Source organism: Pinus tabuliformis, chromosome 3_2 (assembly GCF_031772625.1).
Source record: "Pinus tabuliformis cultivar Carrire ecotype Pingquan chromosome 3_2, CPIR1, whole genome shotgun sequence".
Taxonomy (NCBI): domain Eukaryota; kingdom Viridiplantae; phylum Streptophyta; class Pinopsida; order Pinales; family Pinaceae; genus Pinus; species Pinus tabuliformis.
In genome coordinates this window covers 171,071,155-171,094,325 of record NC_142302.1, presented here as the reverse complement: position 1 = coordinate 171,094,325, position 23,171 = coordinate 171,071,155, and the positions used below count along the sequence as shown (strand labels likewise).

The 23,171-nt window shown below is 39.4% G+C and overlaps 1 protein-coding gene across 8 annotated transcripts in view; it reads left to right on the top strand.

The window, feature by feature from the left end:
• Positions 1 to 22,857, top strand: part of LOC149180339 (ubinuclein-1-like) — a 341,784-nt gene extending 318,927 nt beyond the window's left edge. Inside the window, exons 14-15 of one of the 8 annotated variants that reach the window (XM_089416030.1) lie at positions 20,735 to 20,772; positions 21,138 to 21,348. In XM_089416030.1, the coding sequence (XP_089272156.1) occupies positions 20,735 to 20,772; positions 21,138 to 21,180 (81 nt within the window). In that variant the 3' untranslated portion in view covers positions 21,181 to 21,348. Of the gene's footprint in view, positions 1 to 20,734; positions 20,773 to 21,088; positions 22,071 to 22,418 lie in introns of those variants that run through there. The other 7 variants (XM_089416029.1, XM_089416032.1, XM_089416031.1 and 4 more) reach the window with 7 other exon arrangements.
• Positions 22,858 to 23,171: the final 314 nt, after the last annotated feature.

Genomic DNA, 23,171 nt, shown 5'->3' with positions numbered 1-23,171 from the left:
GTAGCAGGTTGAGTCAGATATGGACATGGGATCCAGGTATTGGAGGATCCAGTCATGTTTCGATAGCTTGGAGACGTGATGTGGACCAGTGGTTCGTATGGGATCTAGGTATTGGGTTTTAGTGGCATTGGGCCACTAGATTTGTCCACAGATTTGGATTGCTTGAGGGCAAGCAATCTTGGGGTGGGAGGACTGTCATGTCGCCATTTTTATTCTTCTTCATAGTACAACCAGGGTGGATTTCCAGGACAGGGGATGGCCAGGTCAATGGAGCAGGTTTATGTCTTTAGGGGTCCCGATGGAGTTTTGAGGAGTTTCTATGTGATTTGATGGCATTCACTTGGTATATTCCATCATCAGCACAACTTGCCTTTCGTTACGTTGCATTCTGACAACTTTAAAAAATCAGCGTTATTATTGGGCATAACTTAATTAATTATGCTCGAGAGGGCATTCCAGGGAGATTAATTGATGGAACATTTTAGTGTAATAGCTCGTTGGAACTGGAATGAGAAGATCTACATGATGGGACTTTTGGATGGGAGTTTCAATGGCCTAAGGAGACATGGTGGCCAATATACCCTTTTCCTGCATTAAAAAAAATATTTTAATTAAAATAAAAGAGAAAAAAGTGCTCCATGATTAAAATAATAATAAAATAGAAGATTCTAGAGGGGTCCATCAGATCTATAAAAGAGGAGGAGGAGTCCATTGGAGGACATCTTGGTTTTGACATTGTTTCTTATATGTGAGGTTGAGAACCCAGTTCTCTACTCCAACAATAGCCCTAGGACGGAAGCCCTCAGGTGATTTAGTGAGAATGGGCGAGCACCCATCTCTTCCCTTGGTGAATCCATTTAGGGTTCACAGGTTGCAGTGTATTGTTTTTCAGTTGTTTGGAGGCCGATTTGTGGCATTGTTGTAAATCTGTTTGAGGCCAGTTTATCTCAATTATATGGGTTGTATGTGCATGAAAAACCTTGTTTTATCTTATATAATAAAGCCGAGTATTTTTCTGTTCATGGTGTTATGAGATTGCAATGATTTCTTTGCTTAATTTTACATGGAAATCTTATGTTAAATGCATGATTATTTTTATGTGAAGCGCCTGTTCCAATTTCTCTGCATTTGGGACATTACAGTTAAGGAGACACGACTTGATTTTTGGCAAAGAAGAGGCCTCAAACATAAGGAAGAACAGGAAAAATTAAAGTGTTGGTGGACAGTGGGAGCCACCCAAAGGGAAGTTCACACGCTTAGGAAACTTGCACTTGTGGGAAAGGAGGGAGAAGGAAGAATTCGAATTTGGTGGAGCCCACAAAAGAAAGGGAACAATGAGCATAAATAGAAGGAAAGGACCTCATTTTGGTGGCTTTTGACAATTTGACATTTGAACTAGAGTTCTCTTGTGCTGTTTAGCCAAGACTTCTAGTGTTGTCTAGCACAAGGAGTTTTCGGGCGAAAGTTCCGACTCCTTCAGTGAACCTTGAGTGTTACCCAGGGGAGTTGTAGGAAGATTGCTGCAGGCATTGGAGAAGTAGATTTGAAGTGCATCCATTAGTAAGGGCGTGTTTCTCCAAGGACGCAGAGGCAATTTGTGGGGATGAGTTGGGGCAGCAAATTGGGCAATTGGTGGAGGAGTTTTTGTAGGGAAACCACCTACTGAGAGAGAAGATATACTTGGGAAATTTTTGGGGCTGGAGCTGTGATATTTTGAGTGAGCTAAGCTGCTGTAATTTGGACCTGCATAGGGGCAATTTGGGCATTTGTGCACCAGATTGGGAAGTGCGTCTATTGGGAGTTTGGGAGCTAGAAATTGATTGGGTGATGAGGAGAAATTTCCCATAGGAGTTGGGAGAAATTTGGATGTGGAATTTCAGCTCTATTTCAATAGAAATTTTTTGTAGCTATTTGGCAGACAGTTGAGAGGAATAAGCTTAAAACTGGGGTTCCAGGTGGTCGGTAAAATTTGCCCAAGCTCTTTCTGGGTTTTTGTGGGTTTGGTGAGAGGAATCCAAGGCTAATTTTACAAAAAAATTTGGGCGGTAAATCAATATTCCAGTCAACAACAAAAATTACTGGAGGAGGGCACAATTCACTTTAGTACCATTTCCACCACTTGGGTCCATGAGATATTTCTGGGTTTGGTTGGGCTTATTGAGGAGAGGTGCTAGCTAAAATTTCAAGAGTTTCTGAGCACATTTGAGGTAGATTTCCCAATTTCCTCCCAGCAGTAGAAGCAAAAATTTTTGGGGCAGCGCAAAGCTTTGGTGGGCAGATCTTCTGGCACTTGGGCATTCAATTTGCAACTTGGGTTTTGCCTTGCTTGCTGTAGCAAGCCCAGGTTCCTCTTTCTCTATCTATATTGTACTCATTCTGCTCCAATTAATAAGATGACTCAGATTTTTGGTGCCATTTCTTGTGTTATTTGATAATTGTGTGTGCGTGTAAAATTTGGTTGTTGTTCATAGTTTATGTTACTGTTATCCACTTAATTTTTCCATTAGGAATATTATAGTTGTATCAAAGCATGATCTTGTCCAACTGTGGGGGAGCCAACAAGATCATGGTAGCATTGGGTATGCATGCACATTGATTGGTGGAAGTCTGAACATCCCATTGACACATCCCATTGACTACACAGAGGATCCAGGAGGAAATCCACAGAATTAATGAGCAAATAATAGAATTAAAAAGAATGTGGGCCCAATTTTGTAGCAGTAAGGGGATAAACCAAGACCATCTTCATCCTTACGATAGAGACACCAGAGGTGCGCAGGCCATGGGGGTGAAGCCATTTACACCATGTGGGGCAAGTCGACAAAATCAGTGCACCATACCTCCTCAAAAGGAGTGGACAAGGCGAGGGCAATTAGAGGGTGAGATCAGGGGGCGCTTCTGCATGTGGAGACCTGGCTTTAGATATTAGTAGCCTGAGGAGGAGGTTGAGCATGAGGATGAGGGCATGTAGGAGTGTGAGGAGCATGTCGATGTACCAAGTGTGATGCATGAGTCACCCTTGTTGGAGATCCCTTTGCTAGATCTGGTTGACACCCTAGTGGAGAGAATAGAGAATACACCCAGAAGCCATCCTGTCGATTAGGTGTCGTCTGTTGTTGAGGGATCTATTGATGAGTTGTCTAGAACTGTGACAGAGTTTCTAGAGGATAGCCACCTACAACAGAATGGTAAAGATGTTAGACATGATGAGCCATCTGTGGAGGGGCAATTAGTGGGTCATGTTGAGCCCACGATGGAGGAGGATGAGCAACCACCCTTTGAGTTCGCCATCGATGAGGAGCAAACAGGTGCATCGGAGGCCAATAAAGCTGTCGTACTTTCAGATTAGAACCCTCTTTAGGTGTACATCGATGAAGCTTGCAGCATTTTTTGGTTGCCTCTACACATTGGTGAGAGAGAGGTTGTGTTACCTAGGCAGATTATCCGTGTACAAATGTTTGTGCATTCGATCCTTCTCTTGGGGTTGGATAGCAAGAGATATTGAGTTGGTATCCGGTGGAGTCAGCTAGGTGCCTGGATATATCCATGGCCAGGAGCATAGTTTAGCAGGGGTTGTGGGTTACCAGTGAGGCTTGAGGGCAAGACTGTTGTTGGGATCTAGGAGGGATTCCCCACTACAGCGTGGGCTTCGTTGGTGGTGGTATTAGCGGTGTGATGGATCCGGTGATCGAGCGACCACATACTTTCATATTTCCATCAGCGCTAGCGATGATTTGGATTGAAAAGAGAGAAGGCGGGCTCTGCGGGTTGTTTGGGCATGTTGAGCGTACATGAGACTATAGGATAATCAACATACTGTGGCAGGAATTTGTCAGAGGAGGTGGCATCGGCAAGCCACTAGACCGTGCCTTGTGTGGGGCCAGGGATTTTCCGCAGTTAGTTGGGACACAATGGTCACGAAGGAGCAACGCGGTGGTGGCATCACCACTGGTACTTTTGGGGATTCATCTCTTGTGTCTCCCAGGGAGGATTTGGAGGTGAAGCCCATGCACTAGAGGGTATGGTGATGCGACAGTGGAGGTGGCGATACTGGTAGGGTGTGGGCCGACGCGTACTGTCTGAGCTTTAGATCATCGCATCCAATGGTGTACAGGGACAAGTCACAACGTACAGTGGCATGCCAAGGAGTACGAGGATATTTGGTGGTATGCAGTGGTATATGTTGCGGCACAACAGGCTCTTGTAGCGTTTCCTCCAAGGAGACTTATGGACAGGGACATTAGGTGTACCAGCAGGTGCAACTCACCTAGGATCGATGAGGACATTGGTGAGAATCTAGGGGCGTCTTGTTCAACAAAGATAGTTCTTCGATGGAGTTATCAGCAGGACCCGGACAGAGAGCGACATCCATGGGATTACCTTACAGTGTCCATGAAGACTCTTGGTCATACCCTTTGTGACTCACATTCCTATCACTCTCTAGTATGACTTACAGTTACAGAGGGTGGGGTTGCTGCCCCCTTAATGCTCTCAGTACAGGCAACAAGACATGGGAGGATCACCTTAGATAGTTGGATGAGACACAATGTGTCATGGGAAAGAGGGAGACTCTTCAATTGAGGCATTTGGTGGCTGCACGAGCCGACGGATACAGGCTTAGGGATGGCGTGGTCTACTAGCCGTGGTAACATATGTTCCACCCCTAAGCTCACACTTGGGGAGGTGATCGCAAGGGAGCTGCATGATACACTTTTAGTGAGGTAAGCTGAGGCATTACATGAGCATGAGGGATAGTGGATGGTAGCTTTGTCTACAGGTGGGTGTCTAGACTCCAAGTAGTGTGTGGGTGTATCATCAAGAGTTGGGATAACAGATTTCACTGTGTGGTCTAGCAGGAGAAGGGAAAATTGGCATGCGTGGGACATATTCTTGATATTTGGGGTCCACTTATGTGATACATACAGGGGTCAGAGATGAGGGTCAGATGGGCTCTAGCAGGTTGCAGTGCAATGCAACAACAACCCGTGAGGTGTGGGAGTTGTGAGCTCCTAGTATGGTTGGGGGATATCTAGGGATTCGATTGGCAAGTGGATCACTCCACTTGTTGATGGGTGAGATTACGATGAAGAGTGATCCAATTATTTCCTAGGCTAACACATGGGGAATCACTGAGACCTTCATCATATGGCGAGGCAACTTGCTTCTCAGGATCGAGGCTGGCCGTGGAGTGGTGGACTTGAGCATTGCTGAGTTTCCCTTGCAGGTTGGGCATAGTAATGATCGTGATAGATATAGTGGCCAAGAGTACGAGCATGTTGGGCAGTCGGGCATGACTAGGGTGTTGCGATGTCAGCAGGATAGGTTCATTCTGTAATAGGTAGGGGATTCTGGCATCGTAGGGCTTAGCAGTTCAACTACTCGTAGGGGTGAGCTGGTTTCTACAGGGGAAGGTCATCCAGATCTTCCATTGGATTTTAGTGATTCGTTGATGGTATGGGAGACTTCACCAGTGTGGCTGGGTGATTAGCAAGAAGAGATCAAGGGAAGCTCATGCGGACGAGGATTCAACCCCACAGGGGCTGGACTGCATCTTCAAGAGTCTACTTTTGAAGTGCTCGAGAGGGACTATTCAGTAGAGTAGTTTCACGAGGAGATGATCAGGATTTTATACTACCATGATGCTCTACTTAGTGGCGGTTTGCAGAGTATGTTTGGTGCCTATGTCGGGCACTGTTATCACAACCAAACCAATGATGGAACCGAAAAACCTTGTGAACTGGGAACCGGTCGGAGCCGGACTGGAATCGGTAAAAAATCGGTTTATCAAAAGCACATAAAATATTCATATTTTAACGGGAAAAATATATATTCATGTGCATCCATATGAATCCAAACCATTTATACACAAATATGCAAAAGTTCTCATTTACATAGCATATAAGGGTGCACATAACCAAAATAGCATTGAGTGCAATCCATCCCTAAACCGAAAATACATCAACAAATAGGCTCTAGATGCCCTCTAGCATCCAAAAAAAATTATGCTACAACAAATACCTACATATCATCAAAATCATTGCCTATATTGGGATCTTTGTCATCAATATAACCTTCTAAGCATTAAAATAAGATAGATAAAAAGTAGCATGTCGAATCAAGATTTTGTTTGAGTGATGGGTACATTTTTAATAGGGTCATGATAGAGGAGTTTGACAACCAATGTCACTAACATGACGATACATAGAGGGATTGGTGCTCTTCATTAAATACGAGTTCCATACCCTAATTCATTAATTTTGTTAAGAAGAATTTCCATTTTTGCAATTTCGGTAATTGGGAGATATTTTGGCATTAAATCTTAGGAAAGTGGGTTGAGGAGACACCACATGATTTTTGGCAAAGAGAAGGCCTCAAACATAGGAAAAAAGGGAAAAATTAAAGTGTTGGTGGATGGTGGAGGCGACCCAAAAGGGAAATTCACACCCTTAGGCAACTCGCACTTGTGGTAAAGGAGGGAGAAGGAGGAATTTGAATTTGGTGGAGCCCACAAGGGAAAGGGACCAGCAAGCATAAATAGAAGGAGAGGACCTCATTTTGGGTGCTTTTGACAATTTGACATCCAAACTAGAGTGCAGGGAAATCACCTACTGGGAGAGCGGAGATACTTGGGAAATTTCCAGGGCTGGAGCTGTGATATTTTGAGTGAGCTGAGCTGCTCTAATTTGGGCCTGCATAGGGGCAGTTTGGGCATTTGTGCACCAGATTGGGAACTTCCTCTGTTGGGAGTTTGGGAGCTGGAAATTCATTGGGTGATGAGGAGAAATTTCCTTTAGGAGTTGCGAGAAATTTGGAGGTGGAATTTCAGCTCTATTGCTTCAATTTAACAAGATGACTCAGATTTTTGGTGCCATTTCCTGTGGTATTTGATAATTGTGTGTGCGTGTAAAATTTGGTTGCTGTTCATAGTTTATGTTATTGTTATCCACTTAATTTTTCCATTAGGAATATTACAAACAACGCTCTGTACAACTCAGCTGTCAAATGTCACTTCGACAGCTGGTTGTGTGCTCAGATCAGTGGCCAGATCTTTAATAGTAGGGTTTGGTTGGTCAGAAGGAAAGTCCATTGGCCATGGAGTCAAATTTATAAATGTTCAATTGAAGGATTACCAAATATTGGCTTATGAGCAGTGAAATTTTAGTGGCAAGATAGACAATGTTCTACTAGTCATAAAGTCATTCAATATGGTAGTTGAAATAAGGAGAACAATGCACTAAAGCAGACATCCATGAATGGTTGAATTCTACATTAATTTTAGAGAGACAGGGTGCTAATATTTGGATGTATGAAGTCAGAGCATTGAATTAAAATGAATTGTGAATCATTTACTCATTCAAATACTGAATAAAACATGTATATGAATAACTTAGAAAGAAAACACATTCACATAGGAAAGGAAACAAAAACTGTATTAAACTGACACAGGAATCTCTGAATACACAGCTCAAGAACTCAGATCTTGGCAAAGTTTTGATTAAAATAAAAAGTGTCTTTTTACAATCAAAATCCAAGGGCCGAGTCTCCAAATCCAAACCCTTTATTCATTACAAGAAATCAAATATATAGACCCATACAATTCACCAACTGTTGCTAAGTTCTAGCAAACTAATTCTATCTATAATTCTGAAAATAAAACTAAATATGGAATTAAAGGCTGTTGGTCTTTTGATAAATAGTTGCCACTCCTTTAACTCTGGGGCCTTCCAAATCTGTCAATGGATCTTTTATTGCCATGCATATGAATTAGTGATTTTAAAGCTTGAAATCTAAGTTACCAGGATTCGGATACGGATACGGATACGGATACGGATCCGGATCCGGATTCGCTAGTTTTTTGAAAATCCAGGATCCGGATACGGCAAGGATACGGTAAGTACAAAAAATATAATAATATTAAAAATATAATAAAATTAATAATAGACACAAAATCATCCATTTTTATATATATATTAAAGCTAAATCATTGTCATTCATTTTGTGCTTTTACCATATATTCAAGTTCATGTTTAATTATCTCTTCAAATTAACAAATTGTTGTTTTTTAAGTTTGCATTCATAAAACACCATCATTAGTTTATGCCCACACACCATACAAAAGCCATTAAATTCAAATATATATATAATTATAATTATTAAATTTGTAATCCTTTATATACCCATAAACATTATTATATTTAACATAAAATTTAATTGAACTTAATACGCATATTAATATGATATTTTTTAATATATATAAATAAAGAAAATAAATTATTTATAAAACAATTTTAATGAGAAAATATATTCAAATAAAATTTAATATATAATTCGTTATTATGAATATATTATTGTTTTTAATATGTATCTAAAAGAAAATTATAAAACTATATGAATTCAAATTAAAAAAAAGGGGCAAAAATGAAAAAGTTAAACGCTTGTTGACTGAATTACCATCGTGTCTTTTGAGGGCATAACCTACCGCAGTTTGCAGTGGCGTCTGGACTGTAGTTCCGTCAATGATAGTTTTTATATTTTTGATCTACAAATCGTCAAAGGCCAATACATTGAAGGCCGATGGCTTCTGAAACTGCCGGTGTTTTCACGATGGCTTCTGAAACTGCCGGTGTTTTCACGATGGTTCCCATACATGATATATTAGATGTATGCGCATATTTTATGCGGATCCGAATTACGCGGATATATTAGATGTATGCGATGTATGCGCACATGTTCCCGGTTCTTGGGCGTATTTACGCGGATCCGGATCCGAATCCGGATCAGATCCGTGGATCCGTGGATCCTGTACCCCAGAGGGCCGGATCCGGTAACTTAGCTTGAAATATTGTCAAATTGCTGTGGAATATGTTGAATGATTTGCTGGAAAAGTGCCTTTGTAACTGACTGCTGATTTCTTGGAGGTAAATCTGGAACCATACCCTGTTTTTAGCCTACATTCAAAACAAAGAGAAAAATGGCATATGTAATCGTGGTTTTATGTATTTAATGAAAAGAGAAAAATAAATTTATTATTTGTATTCTTGAGGGATGGGTTTCATGCTCAAGGGAAATTTATTTTTTAGGTCAAGCACCCATTGAGTTCTTCTAGGTTTGTCATAAAGTCAATTAAGTCATTGTCATGTATTGAAGACCCATTTGGGCATGTTACATATTGTAAAGAAAAAAGTATTGAGTCCAAATAGAGTCAAAAGATCCTCCAAGACCTTGTCATGGCACAAAGATCAAGTCGGCCTACATGAAGGGACAAGTTGACTTCAAGATAGCAATTCCCTCACAAGCCTATAAATAAGAAGGAATTCGACCTCATTTGCACACTTACTCAAGCAAGTTCGAGCTCACAAAGATAGAAGTTGGAAACAGACGAAGAAGAAGAAGAAGATCAAGATTGAAGTTTTTGGGCCTCTTTCTCTCTCGTTAGGGTCTCTAGAGTTTATGGGATAGGCGAAATTATAAAGCTGCTTCAAAGTTGCAAGATTGAAGCTGTGAAGCTGCCTCTAGATTGACACTGTGAAGCTGCTAGGTTGAAACTGCTGCAGCTATATCAAGGACAAAGTTGTGAAGTTGCTTGGTTGAAGTTGCAGAAATTGTCGCCGAGGTCGAAGTTGCTGGAAGCTGTGTAAGGAAAGCTCATCAAGAAGGAAAGATGACTTGGTCTTGGAGGGTCTTAGTCAAGGGTCATAGGTTTTGGAATCGTCAATTGAAGTTCTATAAGAAGAGATGAATTCTTGTGGGTATTCCTCTCAGATGGAGAGGTTTTGACCCTGGCTGATCTCCTATATCTTTTGTCCTATTGTCTCATTGTTCTTTATGATCTGGTAGTTGTTTGATGATAGAGAACACTAATAATAATAAAGGAAAGAAGAAGCTAATTAAGTAAAGTAAAAATACATCACAAGCAATGATCAAAGTAAGAGAAATCACCTACACTTATTGCCCCTTAGATTTCTGAACATGGTATCAAAGTTAAGGTGACTACATCAAGAAGGGAAACATGAAGAAGGATACTCTAGGGTCGAAGTATAAAGAGATCATCTTGGAAACATCAAGAGCATCAAAGAAGACCTCAAAACCCTAGCTCATCCAAACAAGGGTTCCACACTTGAAGCGTGCTTAGGAAACTCATAAATTCTACAATCATTATCACGAGGAAGGAAGAGCAAAGCACTTTTGGTTCTGTTTTTCTGGGCTATATTCTTCACATGTGTGAAGTATTAAGACATTCGTCTGCAACAACAAGTATCAAATTGCAACCACCATCAAGGATCAAGTTATGTGCCAAGAAAGGTCTCCTTTGCAAGCCGAAATAACAAGAAAAAGAAGTCAAGTCAAGCGAAGTAGAAAGGAGGCAAATTTTTCCATCTTCTAACCACACGTGTGAAATAGGGTTATTGCAAAAAACGCTGAAATTGCATCACTACTACAACAAGCCGAAATTCAGAAAAAGGGCAGAAATTTGAGGTTGTGAAACAAGTTTAACTAGCGTTGTCTTAAAGAAAGAAAAGAAAAAAGCATTGTCGTCATCATCAAGGAATCAGTGTGATCCCGCTTTGAGCCGACAATCATTTTTGAAGAAAGACATATTCACCAAGAAGACATATCCTATTAACTACATCATCATCAAAATCAAGAAGGCATCAAGTTGAAGATTTCATCATCTAGGAGTATCTTCACTTGGCAAGTATTTTTATATCTATATTTGAATATGTCAAAATGACTTCATATTGCAAAGAGAGCAACAAATTGTTTGGGTCATCAAACTTTCTTGCATGGAAGAAGAGGATATATTTGATCCTCATAGAAAATGAATCCGTTGGTCATGTTAAGGGTTTAATTATCGAATTGCTAAAAGAAGAAGCTCAAGCTCTACAAGATGAAGATATAAAAAGTAGAAGGAATATCCTCATACTTTATGAGGGTGTCAGAAATAAAAGACCAACTCCAAGAGTTGGGAGAAATAATGTCTGACAAGGAAATGACTAACATAGTGCTCAATGCACTACCAGAGGAATGACACAACTTCACATCAAGCATCTATGGAAAAAAGGAAGCTATTCCATTCAATGAACTATGGTCATTGTGCAAAATCAAAGAAACAAGGATGAAGGTAAAAATTGATGCAGGATCAAGCGAGCAAGCTCAAGCATTTGTTGCCATGGCTAGAAGAAAAGGGAAGTTTGGGAAGCTTGGTCCTCAGAAAAAAAGAAGAACATGTTGAAGGTTCAATGCGAGGACTGCCATGAATATGGGCACTACAAGAGAGATTGTCCAAAGATCAAGAAGGACAACAATAAAAGAGGAAGGGAAGAAGCTCATATCACTGAAGAAGTGGAAGAAGCTGAAAATAAGAAATTCAAGGAGGAAGTAAAAGATCTCTACTATGATTGAGGTAGTCTTCCCCACCTAGTTCTTTTCAAGTTTTTGTTTCAAGTTTTCTGTTGTAAAGTATAACTATCAAGGTAGGAATCATTAGAAGCATGACAAGATGCATCATGTTAGGAGATGGCATCATAGAAGCATATAATTGAAAGCAAGAGCTTGTGACATCATCATAAAGAAGAATGTAGCTCTTGGTAACCTCATTAGAAGCATAAGTAGTACTTATGGGAAAAAGAAAGTCATCTTAGTATAGAGCCCATTATACATCATTCAAAAAGGAGCATTTGCAGGATGAGGATGATCAAGATCCTTGGTTGGGATCTTTATTGGAAGGTTCACCTTCTGGAAGAAGCAAATGTCTTGTGGGGAATTCCAACTTGTATGGGATTCATGGGATGATGGTATGATGTCAAAAGAAGTGAAGCAGGTCAAGGGATTGAAGTTCTTTCAATCAAGGAAGCTGCTGAAGGAAGTCTAGATGACCAAAAGAAAGAGATGAGGTATGTATGCTTGTACTTGATAAAATAGAGTCATGTCATATGGTTGCAGATATCATGAATGAGTGCTCTACCTCAAGAGCATGATCAAAAGAAAGGATCTCCTCCTGTGAAAGGATGCATGAAGGCATGGTTCACACATTGACTAGATGAAATCAACATAATATGTCCTCATATGAAATATGAGGTGGTTGACAAAGTCGAAGGAACTATGATTGGAAGTTCCTGGGAGGAAATGTGTGAATAAAGAAAGGAAGAGATCATGAAAAATGCAACTATGGAGAAGGAAATCAACATCCAAGGACTAGAAGATTTGACTATGATATCTTCATGGGAAAGATATGAAGATCTTGATAAAGTCTGAAAAAGAAAGAGACCCTTGATGTTGTATATCTTTTTGGAGATGTGTCAATATATATGCAGGATGTTGATGCAAACAAGGAGATGTCATGATGAAAGACCATCACAAAGGTATTTTTGATTTAATGTTCATTTTCTATTTTTGAACAATATCTGGATGGGCTAATGCAGGGCTACCAAAGGAAGAGCTATAGATGTCATCTACAACTGACACTCATGTGGTAGGATGAAAGATCTCGAAGTAAACATGATGCGAAGAAGGTAGCAAGGTATGAAGGAAAGGTCAGATATGGACTAATGAATCACTTTCCAATAAAATAAAGGATGACATGACTGACATGATTCATTAATGAAAGTGATGGATGGTCGATGGCCTACGAAGAAGTCCCAAAAAGATGAAGACTCTTGAATAAAGAAAAAGAAGTTCATGACATCAAAAGGAGGAGCTCTTCAAGCAGCTGGTTGTCCCATGATCTCTAGCTAAAGAGCTGCTGGAAGCAAGTCCCTGGTCAAGAGGGAGCTTGGTCAAGTCCCTGATTAAGAGGGAGCTTAAGTACATTCCTTTTATAGGAATGGTACATTCCTTCATTAGAATGGGCATATCCTCCCTAATTGAGAGGGAGAGAGATAGATACATCATTCTTGCCTTCCCCTGGGAAGATTAAATGGAGGATTGGGTAAGCATCTGGCATCCGATACTCTTTAAGGATGTGGTAGAGCCATCCAAGATAAGAGTAGTCATAGAGGACCAATATTCTTTGAGGATTGGGAATCCAAGATAAGAATAGTCCTAGTGAAACATACTCTAGGAGAACCCGGGTGGGTTATGTTCCGAGAGAGACAATGATGATGGTGTCTATAAATCATTGGTCTCACTAACATTGTGCTCTGATCTTGTGGAGAGATAGAGCTGTTAGTCAAGGCCTTGCTATGTGACAATGATGGATGCTATGATGCTATACAGATGGGTTACGAATCTGACTCTTCTTATGAGAATTTTTCAGATTGAGAATGTCCAAGTACCTTGTATGGATTGTCAATACCTCCCTAGTTAAGAGGAAGTGTTGAAATATGTAACTAGGTTCGATCTTCATAAGGGCATATGTAATCTTGATTTTATGTATTTAATGAAAAGAGAAAAATAATTTTATTATTTTAATTCTTGATGCATGGGTTTCAAGCTCAAGGGAAATTTAGTTTTTAGGTCCAGTACCCATTGAGGGCTTCTAGGTTTGTCACACAATGAATTAAGTCATTGTCATGAATTGAAGACCCATTTGGTCATGTTACATATCGTAAAGAAAAATTTATTGAGTCAAAATAGAGTCAAAAGACCTCGTCATGGCACAAAGATCAAGTCGGCCTACATGAAGGGACAAGTCAGCCTCAAGATAGCAATTCGTACCCCTCATAAGCTTATAAAAAAGAAGGAATTCAAGCTCATTTGCACACTTACTCAAGCAAGTTCGATCTCCTGAAGATAGAAGCTGGAAAAGGATGAAGAAGAAGAAGATCAAGATCGACATTTTTAGGCTTCTCTCTCTCTCTCTCTCTCTCTTTCGTTGGGGTTTCTACAGTCTATGGGCTAGAGGAAATTATGAAGCTAGGAAGCTGCAAGGTCAAAGCTGCAAGATTGAAGCTGTGAAGCTGCCTCTAGATCGAAGCTGTGAAACTGCTGAAGTTGCATCAAGGTCGAAGCTGTGAAGTTGCTAGGTCGAAGTTGTAGAAATTGTCGTTGGGGTCGAAGTTGGTGGAAGGTCAAAGTTTGTTGTTGGAAGCTGTGTAAGGAAAGCACATCAAGAAGGAAGGATGACTTGGTCTTGGATGGTCTTGGAATTCGTCAATTGAAATTCTGTAAGAAGAGAAGAATTTTGGTGGGTTTTCCTCTTAGTTGGAGAGATTTTGGCCCTGGCTGATAACCTATATCTTGTGTCCTATTGTCCCATTGTTCTTTATGATTTGGTAATTGTTTGATGATAGAGAACACTAATAATAATAAAGGAAAGAAGAAGCTAATCAAGTAAAGTGAAAATACATCACAAGCAGTTATCAAAGTAAGAGAAATCACCTACACTCGTTGCCCCCTAGATTTCTCAACAAGATGTAGGCACTCAACTAGGGAAAAAACCCTCTCTAGGGGAAAACCCAATGAAATTCTTCTCTTCTTTAGAATTAGATCAAATGAGACAACTTAGACCTTGTGACCAAGACATAGATTTCCTTCAATCCATGAAGGTAGCCTCCCATGTAGTCAAGTCAAACTTCAGTCAAGTTCTTCACAAGTCAACACATATTATTCTCCAAAATATTAGTCAAACAATGTCTCGACCCTCTCTGCAGCATCTGGAGTCTTGGCCTGCAATAGAACGAACTTGCAGAAACTCTAGTTCAAACGTGTCTCAGAATTTTAGCTCCCAAAGATCTCTTCCTTCTTCGCTATGATTATTTCTTCTTTTGTAAGGATAAAGACCACTTATTAGACTTCTTCACACCCCCTTTTTCACTTGGAAAATTGTAGATCAAATTCATGAATATGTGGTCTCATAATAGGTTGATTGCTCAATTATTTATAGTGGTTAGAGGTTCCTTTATGAGGCCGACATGAAGAAGTGGGCAAGTCAACTTGATGGAGGAGGCTAATCTTATAATATTGACTCTTTTACAAATTTATTTCTCAATACACAAAGCCCAAGAAGGGCCTATAACATGATGACATGGTCAATGACTTATGACTCAATCCTAGAAGCCTTCAATGGAGGCTTGACCTAGAACAAAAAATAAAAAAGCATGAAGCCCATGCTAATAAATATTTTTTCTTTTCTTTCTTTTTGACAAATGCATTACATCATGACTCAAGTACAATTATGAAGACCAATACTAGTTACATTTCTCAACACATCTCTGCGTATATATTGTACATTTTTGTTCCCTCTATGTGAGAGAGGGCATTCATCCAACACATTGCTCAATTTATGACATCAGCGACACTGGAAAGGAATGCCCTTGTAGTCCAACATTTGCTTGTAAGTATTCCCTTTGGAAGTTAGAGTTATGTTCGGGTATTGACGCTCGCGTGTATCAAGGTTAACCAAAATTTGCGCTATGGCCATCCTTCTCGTAGTTTCAAAGAGTTGAAATTTAGTTGCAAGAATGAATTTCTAGTCATGATAATTACTTGTGAAGATGTTTAGTGTTCTTAGATTTTCCTTATTATTCATCAAGCAATTACCATTCAAATATAAAAAAATAGAGATCATAGTGCACAAAAGACAAGAGACACCAAAGATTAGGCTAGAGGCTAGGGCAAAACCCACAAGGGGAAAACCCATCAATCCTTTCCTTATAGATTCTTTGTCAACAAGAGAAATCCAAGTCATACTAACCAACGATCCAAGTGCCAAGTTAGCCCTCCAAACTTTGCCATGACTTGTCCGGAAGATATTCAACATATGTTGCAGGAAATGACCCCCAAGGTGGCGTATTCATACCCAAAACTCCCCGAAACAATGTTGAAACTTGACTGAAACACTGCTTAAATGCCTTGGTGGCGTAACCTGATTTGGAAATGCCGCTGAACCGTTTTGGGGGCATTTCAGCCCAAATCTGTTGTGTTACCGCCCAATTTTGCCTTGTTTCCATGACTTTTTTACTTCTACGGGCTCACTCAAGCACCCAAGAAGGTTGTGGGGTCATTCTATGGCCAAAATAGGTTTAATATAACACTAAATTTTATCTCTGATCACTCAACAAACTAATTTATCTCTAATCAATCCACACTCTAGTTCTGCTAAAAAAGCAACTTGTTTTATTTTTGTTAATGAAGATGAGGATTAGGATTATAAGATATGTAATTGTATTTGTCATTAACTCATGTTATATTTCATTTCCAACATATATAGCCATGTATAAAGTTTTATTTTGGATGTAAAGCCCCGTGTATAAAGGCTGATTTTTGAATCTTGGATGTACAACCCCATTTATAAAGGATAATTTTGGATTTTGAATCATGTAATCATCTATGCAGGTTAACGTACACTAGGGTTTCCTTCTAAAATTGCATTTATGTGTCTCTTTCTTTTTTTTCCTTGCAAGATGCGCTATTTACTTATTTGTAAAAAAAATTACATACATACATACATACATATATATATACATGTTGTGTTTGATGTTTCCATTTTATGGGGGTTGCATTTGCAGCCGTACTCGTTTTGGAAATTCCCAGACTTTTCGGCGTTTTGTGCAACTTAGTATTCAACCCATATGCCATATGCCTGTCCTTAAGAGTCTCTGAACTTGCATCACAGAGATAGAAGGTGCCACAAAAAATTCGCTTTTATAAGCCTCAAATTTGATGCCACAAACCCGAATTATTCTTTCCACAGAAGAGAACCGAATTGGATGCCAAATGGTGGAGGATAGGTACCAATATATAGCTGTTTGTTCATGTGAAGAGACATGTCCTTTGTGTAGGCTGACTTAGCAACTTGGATGGACAAATGACTCTTACGAAATTCAAATTTTCTTCTTTTCAGAAGGGTCATGAAGAACATGCCCTTTTACATTTTCTTTTGACCAAAACAAAGCATGAAGAACATGCTTGACAATAATAATAATTTTTCTTCTTTTTGTTTCTTTACATGAAATACATATTGATACAATTAGAATGACAATTATGAAGACCAAACCTAGTTACAATTTCAACACAAAGGACCAATCTACATCCACATATGCTCTTAACCTGTTCCCAATCTTTCTAAATACATCCTCAAACCAGAATTAGGGGGGGGGGCAGACCCGTCAACCGTGTTGAGAAATTAGGGGCAGCAAGTGCATAGAGATTTCTCTTACTTTGATAACTGTTTGTGATGTTTTTTTTTGCTTCACTTAGTTATCTTCTTCTTTCACCTGTTATTATTAGTGTTTTTCTTCATCAAACAACTACTAAACCATAAAGAACAATGAGACAAAGGACACAAAATGTAGGTGATTAGCCAGGGCCAAAACCTCTCCATAGCTTGAGAGGAAAACCCACAAGAATTCTTCTTCTTGTTGAATCTTCAATTGACAAATTCCAAGATGTAGACCCTTGATCAAGAAACTTTTCCAAAACCAAGTCAATTCCTCTCCTTGATGAGCTTCTCTTTCACAAGGTCAAACTTGCCTTCTAGTAGCGGTAGCTTCTCATTTGACCTCTTTTTCAAACCTGTAATTCCTTGACTACACTTCGGCCTTACTGCAGAAACCCTAGGCCGTACGTATGAGTGAGAATATGGATAAATATTCCTCCTTTCTTCTTCACTTGGTGAGTTACTTCTTCAACAATTCAACCTTCAATACGATCCCTTTGCCATGGAAGATTGGTCTTTTAGGGTGATTGTAATTTTTGATTTTCTTGCTGTAGTGAGAATTCTAATTCTTCTCGCACATTTGAGATACTTTAGCCCAAAACAAATCCCAAACTTCTCGGTCTTGTTTCTTCTTTTCTTCGCTATCTAAAAGGCTTCTTGTTCCTTCTTATTTGCACTTCCTTTCTTGACTTGAATGCTTGATTGATGATCTCTTGAGTGAGGTCGAGACCTCCTATATATATAGGCTCCTCTCCCATGCTTTTAGGCTAACTTGACATCATTCGTAGGCCAACATGTCCTCTTGATAGGTTGACTTGATTGTAGCACTTTGACAAGGTCTTGGAGGGTCCTCTTTGACTCAAATATTTTTCTTACAATATGTAACATGCCCAAATGGGTCATTCATACATGACAATGACTTTCTTGACTTGTAGACTCAATGACAAGCCCTAGGAGCTCACAATGGGAGCTAGACCTAAAAATAAATTTCCTTGAGCATGAAACCCATGCCTCAAGAACTACAGTAATAAATTTATTTTTCTCATTACATAAAATCATGATTACATGTCATTATGAAGACCGAACCTAGTTACATATTTCAACATACCAAACCCAAAGAGCGGTGCTTTCCATCTTCTCTCGCCTGACATCAAACAAGGGAGTCCATTTTTTCAGAAGAACTGGCGTGGAGTCGGTGCTTCAGGGTTATGAAAGGAGCATCCTGCCACATCTGTCAACTCAAAATTGAGTAAGAACCAACTGTAAGCTAGGGTTTTGATTTTTCGGGGTCTCCAACAATTCACCTTTCCATTCTTTATCATGTCATTCATTAAGAAATTCAAATGAGAAAAAGCAACCCCTAGCTCGCCCAACCACCACTTTTTATGAGGTTTGCACGACCTCCCCCATCTGGATGTCTTTGCCAAATACCATATTTGCTTTGTCAGATCTCGACCAAGTGCACTTTCTTTTCTTGCCTTTCTTCCCACTTTAAGGAGTGTTTACAGCCGCTAAACCTCGAGCTAAGGTTTCGACTTGAGGCGTTTGCCCTAAATCCTTTCCTACATCAAACCCTTGCTCTGCTTCATTGATGACTATTGTATTATGGCGAAGACCCCCCATACCCTCCAAACCCCGTGAGAAAGTTTGATTGTCCACCAAACCCTGGTTCAGAGCAAACCCTATCATTCTTGTTGCTCCAGAGAAAACCACCGCCAATGGAAACCCTAGGCCATGTTGGACATTGGATAAATCAACGCTCCTCGTGTGTTTCGTGACATGGACTAGCTGCCTCTCTTGGATCCTTACTTTTGGCAATGCAATCGTTGACTAACACCTGCGAGTTTTGGTCTAGTGACAATCGTGATTCCCAACGAGTGGTATCAGAGCATAGGTCATGAGTTCAATACACACCGACTCGCGTTGGGGGGGAGATTATTGGACATTGGATAAACCAATGCTCCTGTGTGTTTCTTGGCATGGACTAACCACCTCTCATGGATCCTTATCCTTGGCGATGTGATTGTTGACTAACACCTGCGGGTTTTGGTCTAACGACAATTGTGATTCCCAACAAGTGGTATTGGAGCGGCACAGCGGAAGCGTGGCGAGACCATAACCCATTGTTGGAAATTAGATAAACCAACACTTCTCGTGTGTTTTGTGACATGGACTAACTGCCTCTCATGGATCCTTATCTCTGATGATGCGATTGTTGACTAACACCTGCGGGTTTTTGTCTAACAACAATCGTGGTTCCCAACAAGCGGTATCAGAGCATGGGTCACGAGTTTGATACACACCAGACTTGCATTGGGGGGGAGATTGTTGGACATTGGATAAACCAACGCTCCCTGTGTGTTTCGTGACATGGACTAACCGCCTCTCGTGGATCCTTATCTTTGGTGGTGCGATCGTTGACTAACATCTGTGGGTTTTGATCTAACAACAATCGCAATTCCCAACAGACGATCAAAGAGTTCTTCTGCAAGGCTATGATCAGATACTGGATATTCACCGAGAAAGCCGCCAAAAAAGTTCCCCCCCCCCCCCCCCCCCCCCCAGGGAAAACCCGGACTAAGACAAAAAACCCCGTTTGAACAGGGGCCTCCAGAGATGAGGGAGCCAACTCAATGGAAAACAACGAAAAAACTCTAGTTTGTTCTAATATGGAGCTAAGAATAGGTGTGATGGGGACCTCCGATATTCCTGGTAATCGCAAAAAGATCTCCGCACCAACTTCCATAATGGATCCTCCAACTGGCTGATCTACCGAAGCTGCATGAGGTTGAGTTGGCCTGTCGGCCCAAAAGGTGATTATGGACTAATGAGGGAAGAGGGTGAAAAGATACCAGGTTAAATCGAGATGAAGCGTTAGTAACCAACCTGCTATTGATTGTAATTTATTTTACAAATTGTTCTTGACTAAAACATTTCAAAGCATCGTATCCGGGGACAAAAGAAAAATAACATGGATAGATATTTTTCTACCTGGTCAATGCAAACGTCTAAGGGAATTCTTTTTATCCAAGTACAGGCCATCCTTGGTGAAGTTGAACAAGCTACTGTAACTCATTCATCCATGTTTAATACACTGCTGATGTGTTTAAAGTTGGTTTGTATATTTTGTTTTGTAAGTTGAACTATGAACATGAGCATAAAGTGATCGTTTGCTTGTTTGATGGACTGAAGTCTTCTACTAATCAATTAAAGAACATTTAAAACCTTTGCATGCTTATCAGGGGCTGGCAATTTTAATAGAATCATTGTCAAAATATCATTTCTACCTATGGTAGACCATTCTAGATGCAAGTAATCTATTTTAGAAAAGGCCGTCTCAAAACTTTTATCTCGGCCAATGGCTTTCTTTGTGAATTTTTTAGCATTATCTGTGACATCATAATTTGTCAATTCAACTTAGATGGTCACACTATTTTTCTGGTATATTTGTATTAATATCCTACTATAAAGTAAATTTCATAGGTATTCCTTTCTTTGAAGGAGTTATGCAAATTTTGAGGGAAAAATATATCTAAATATTTTGTGAAAACATTTTCAACTGATTAGTCATTGGTATTTAAAGAAAGGTGGATGCAATGATTAGAAGCTGACACTATTTTTATCTTGCTTTTCTAGGAGTGGCTTGTGCGCTCCCACTTTGTATGGACATGGATGTATGTAGTGGTCCATTGACCATTTTATGGTCATTTGTAAAATTAGCTTAATTTTATTATCTTATCTGTAACAGAATGATAAGGCATGGGATTTGTTCCTTTATGCATAAATGCGTCCCAATAAAAGGAATCTTTGTGCACTGTCTTACGTGGAAAGCTGCATTCTTAGCAAACAAGTTCTGCGTTTCTTCATTTTTACCTCTACATATTTCTGTATCTAGAAGTATTACTGGCTGGCTAGTTTATTAGTTTAATAAACCAAACTGCGAGTTCTTCACTTTATATTGGTTGCTGAATATAAAATTTGTCCTGACAGCAGTGTTTGATTGGGTAAGCAGTTACTCATTATCTGTTCTCATTATCAGGGTATGGAGAAGTCTAAGAGTAAGAATGTTTCTGAGAAGCTGAAGACAGTTGTGTGGAATGAAGATGTAAATGTGGCAAGTGAATCGAATGTAAACTGTCAAAGTGCAGCTCCTTGTGACAAGTCTATTGAAGTGGAACATGCTCACAGTATGCCTGCAAATGAAGGACATGCCATGCAATGTAAGATAGCAAAGGCAAAGTCTACATCAACTATAGATGAGAAAAAGAAGTATGTTACAAAACCTATTAGGAAAGAATTCAAGAATGTTACACAGTGGAACAACCAAGAAGGAAACACTATATTTAAAAATAAACCGAAAAGAAAACCTGATACAGATACAGGAATTACGTCTACCCAGTCAATGAAAAATGGCTCCTTTCATGGGAAGGAAATGCATAAGATTGGGAAGCAGATGCTTCATGGAAGCTCAGTACGCAATAAAGGAAGCTCACAAGTTACAGGTCTTCCCGGATGTGAACTCGATAAAATTTGTTGAGATTACACAGAACATATGTTGCCAATCAAGCTTTATATGCATTCCATTTTTTACATTGTTTATTAAAAAGGTTTTTGGGAACCATTGTCTTTTCTCCATCTTCCTTATCTGTGGGTCATTATAATTGAGTGACTTCTCTTTTCTTTACATCATATTTCTTTGCTGGGGGACCATGTAAATATGTGTCTAGCTATTTGAGTCAATGTTCCAAGATTATTTGAGGTGGATATAGGCCATTTTACAGAGAGTTACCTTTCTTAGACTACCTTGAGAGGTGCTTTTAAGAGAGAATCAGAATCTACAGAATGTGGTCAAACTTTTGGGACAGTACTGTAACAATAGTATTAACGTGTATACTGAAAATTGGAGAAAATAGTTATTTTATTTACTCAGTAATGCAAATGGCCTAATCTTTTCCAAGAGGGTTAATTTTTATTCCTTGTTTTTTATGGGAATATGTATTGATATTTTGTGCATTCAATGGTTTGATTTTACACCCATGCCATATCATTGAGTGATTTCTACACTACAACTGTTGGTGATATATTTCTTTGGTGGAACTGCCTCACCATTGATTTATACAAATATTATTGAGTGATTATTTTATCATTATAACTTGTAAGAGAATATGTGACGTGATTAGCCTTTTTCCAATTTATGCATGTTGTTCAAATGCAAAATTTCTGGTTGATGTTTCTTTCATAATCAGATTAATTTCTATTTACATTCCCGTGTTTTTGTTCCATTCATTTGATGGATTGCCCTGTTTCTGATAATGGATAGTCTTTTCGGAGGTTAGCAGCTTCCCTTCCTCATCAGCACATGACGGCTCCTCCAGAACTTGAGCACATCGTCAAGGTGCCTCCGGTCAAGACATTTCTTTCAGGCTCCTGAGAGGGCTGCTCTCTTCTCCGGGGCTCCAAGCTTTTTATCATTTTGTTTCTTTGAGGATAGATTTTAGATTCTAGGTCTTTTATAGGAGCTGCTCTTGCACTCCCACTTTGTATTGTTTCTAGTGGGCCTAACAGTCCATTTGACCTATTTATGGTCACATGTTGGTGATTAATAAAATTATCTTATCTTATCTGATGGTCTTGATTAAATCAAAGACCATTGCCATGCCTACTAATAAAAATAATGACTCGACTACATATGAAATTATGAACATGTCCTCTAAGTGGAAGTTGCCGTGAAATATATGAACATCATGACTAGATATTGCTACAAAATACTCAGTGACAAGTCTGGATGAACTATGAGACTCAAAGTTGAGTTATTGTTCCATGCTTAAAAATAAAATACCTAAATACATAGCTTATTGAAAGAGCTGAACGGCTCCAAAGACAAAATGACCTGTTATATATGAATAGCTAACATTCTATTGCTACTTGACACATCTAGCAGTGACTCAACCTAAATGTAGTTCACGTTGATACATAGGCAATTTTTAATAGTCTCACTTAGTTACTATGAAAGATTAATCAGACTGACTACATTCAATTTATTTCTGAATTTTTGTTTACTTGTCACGAGTTT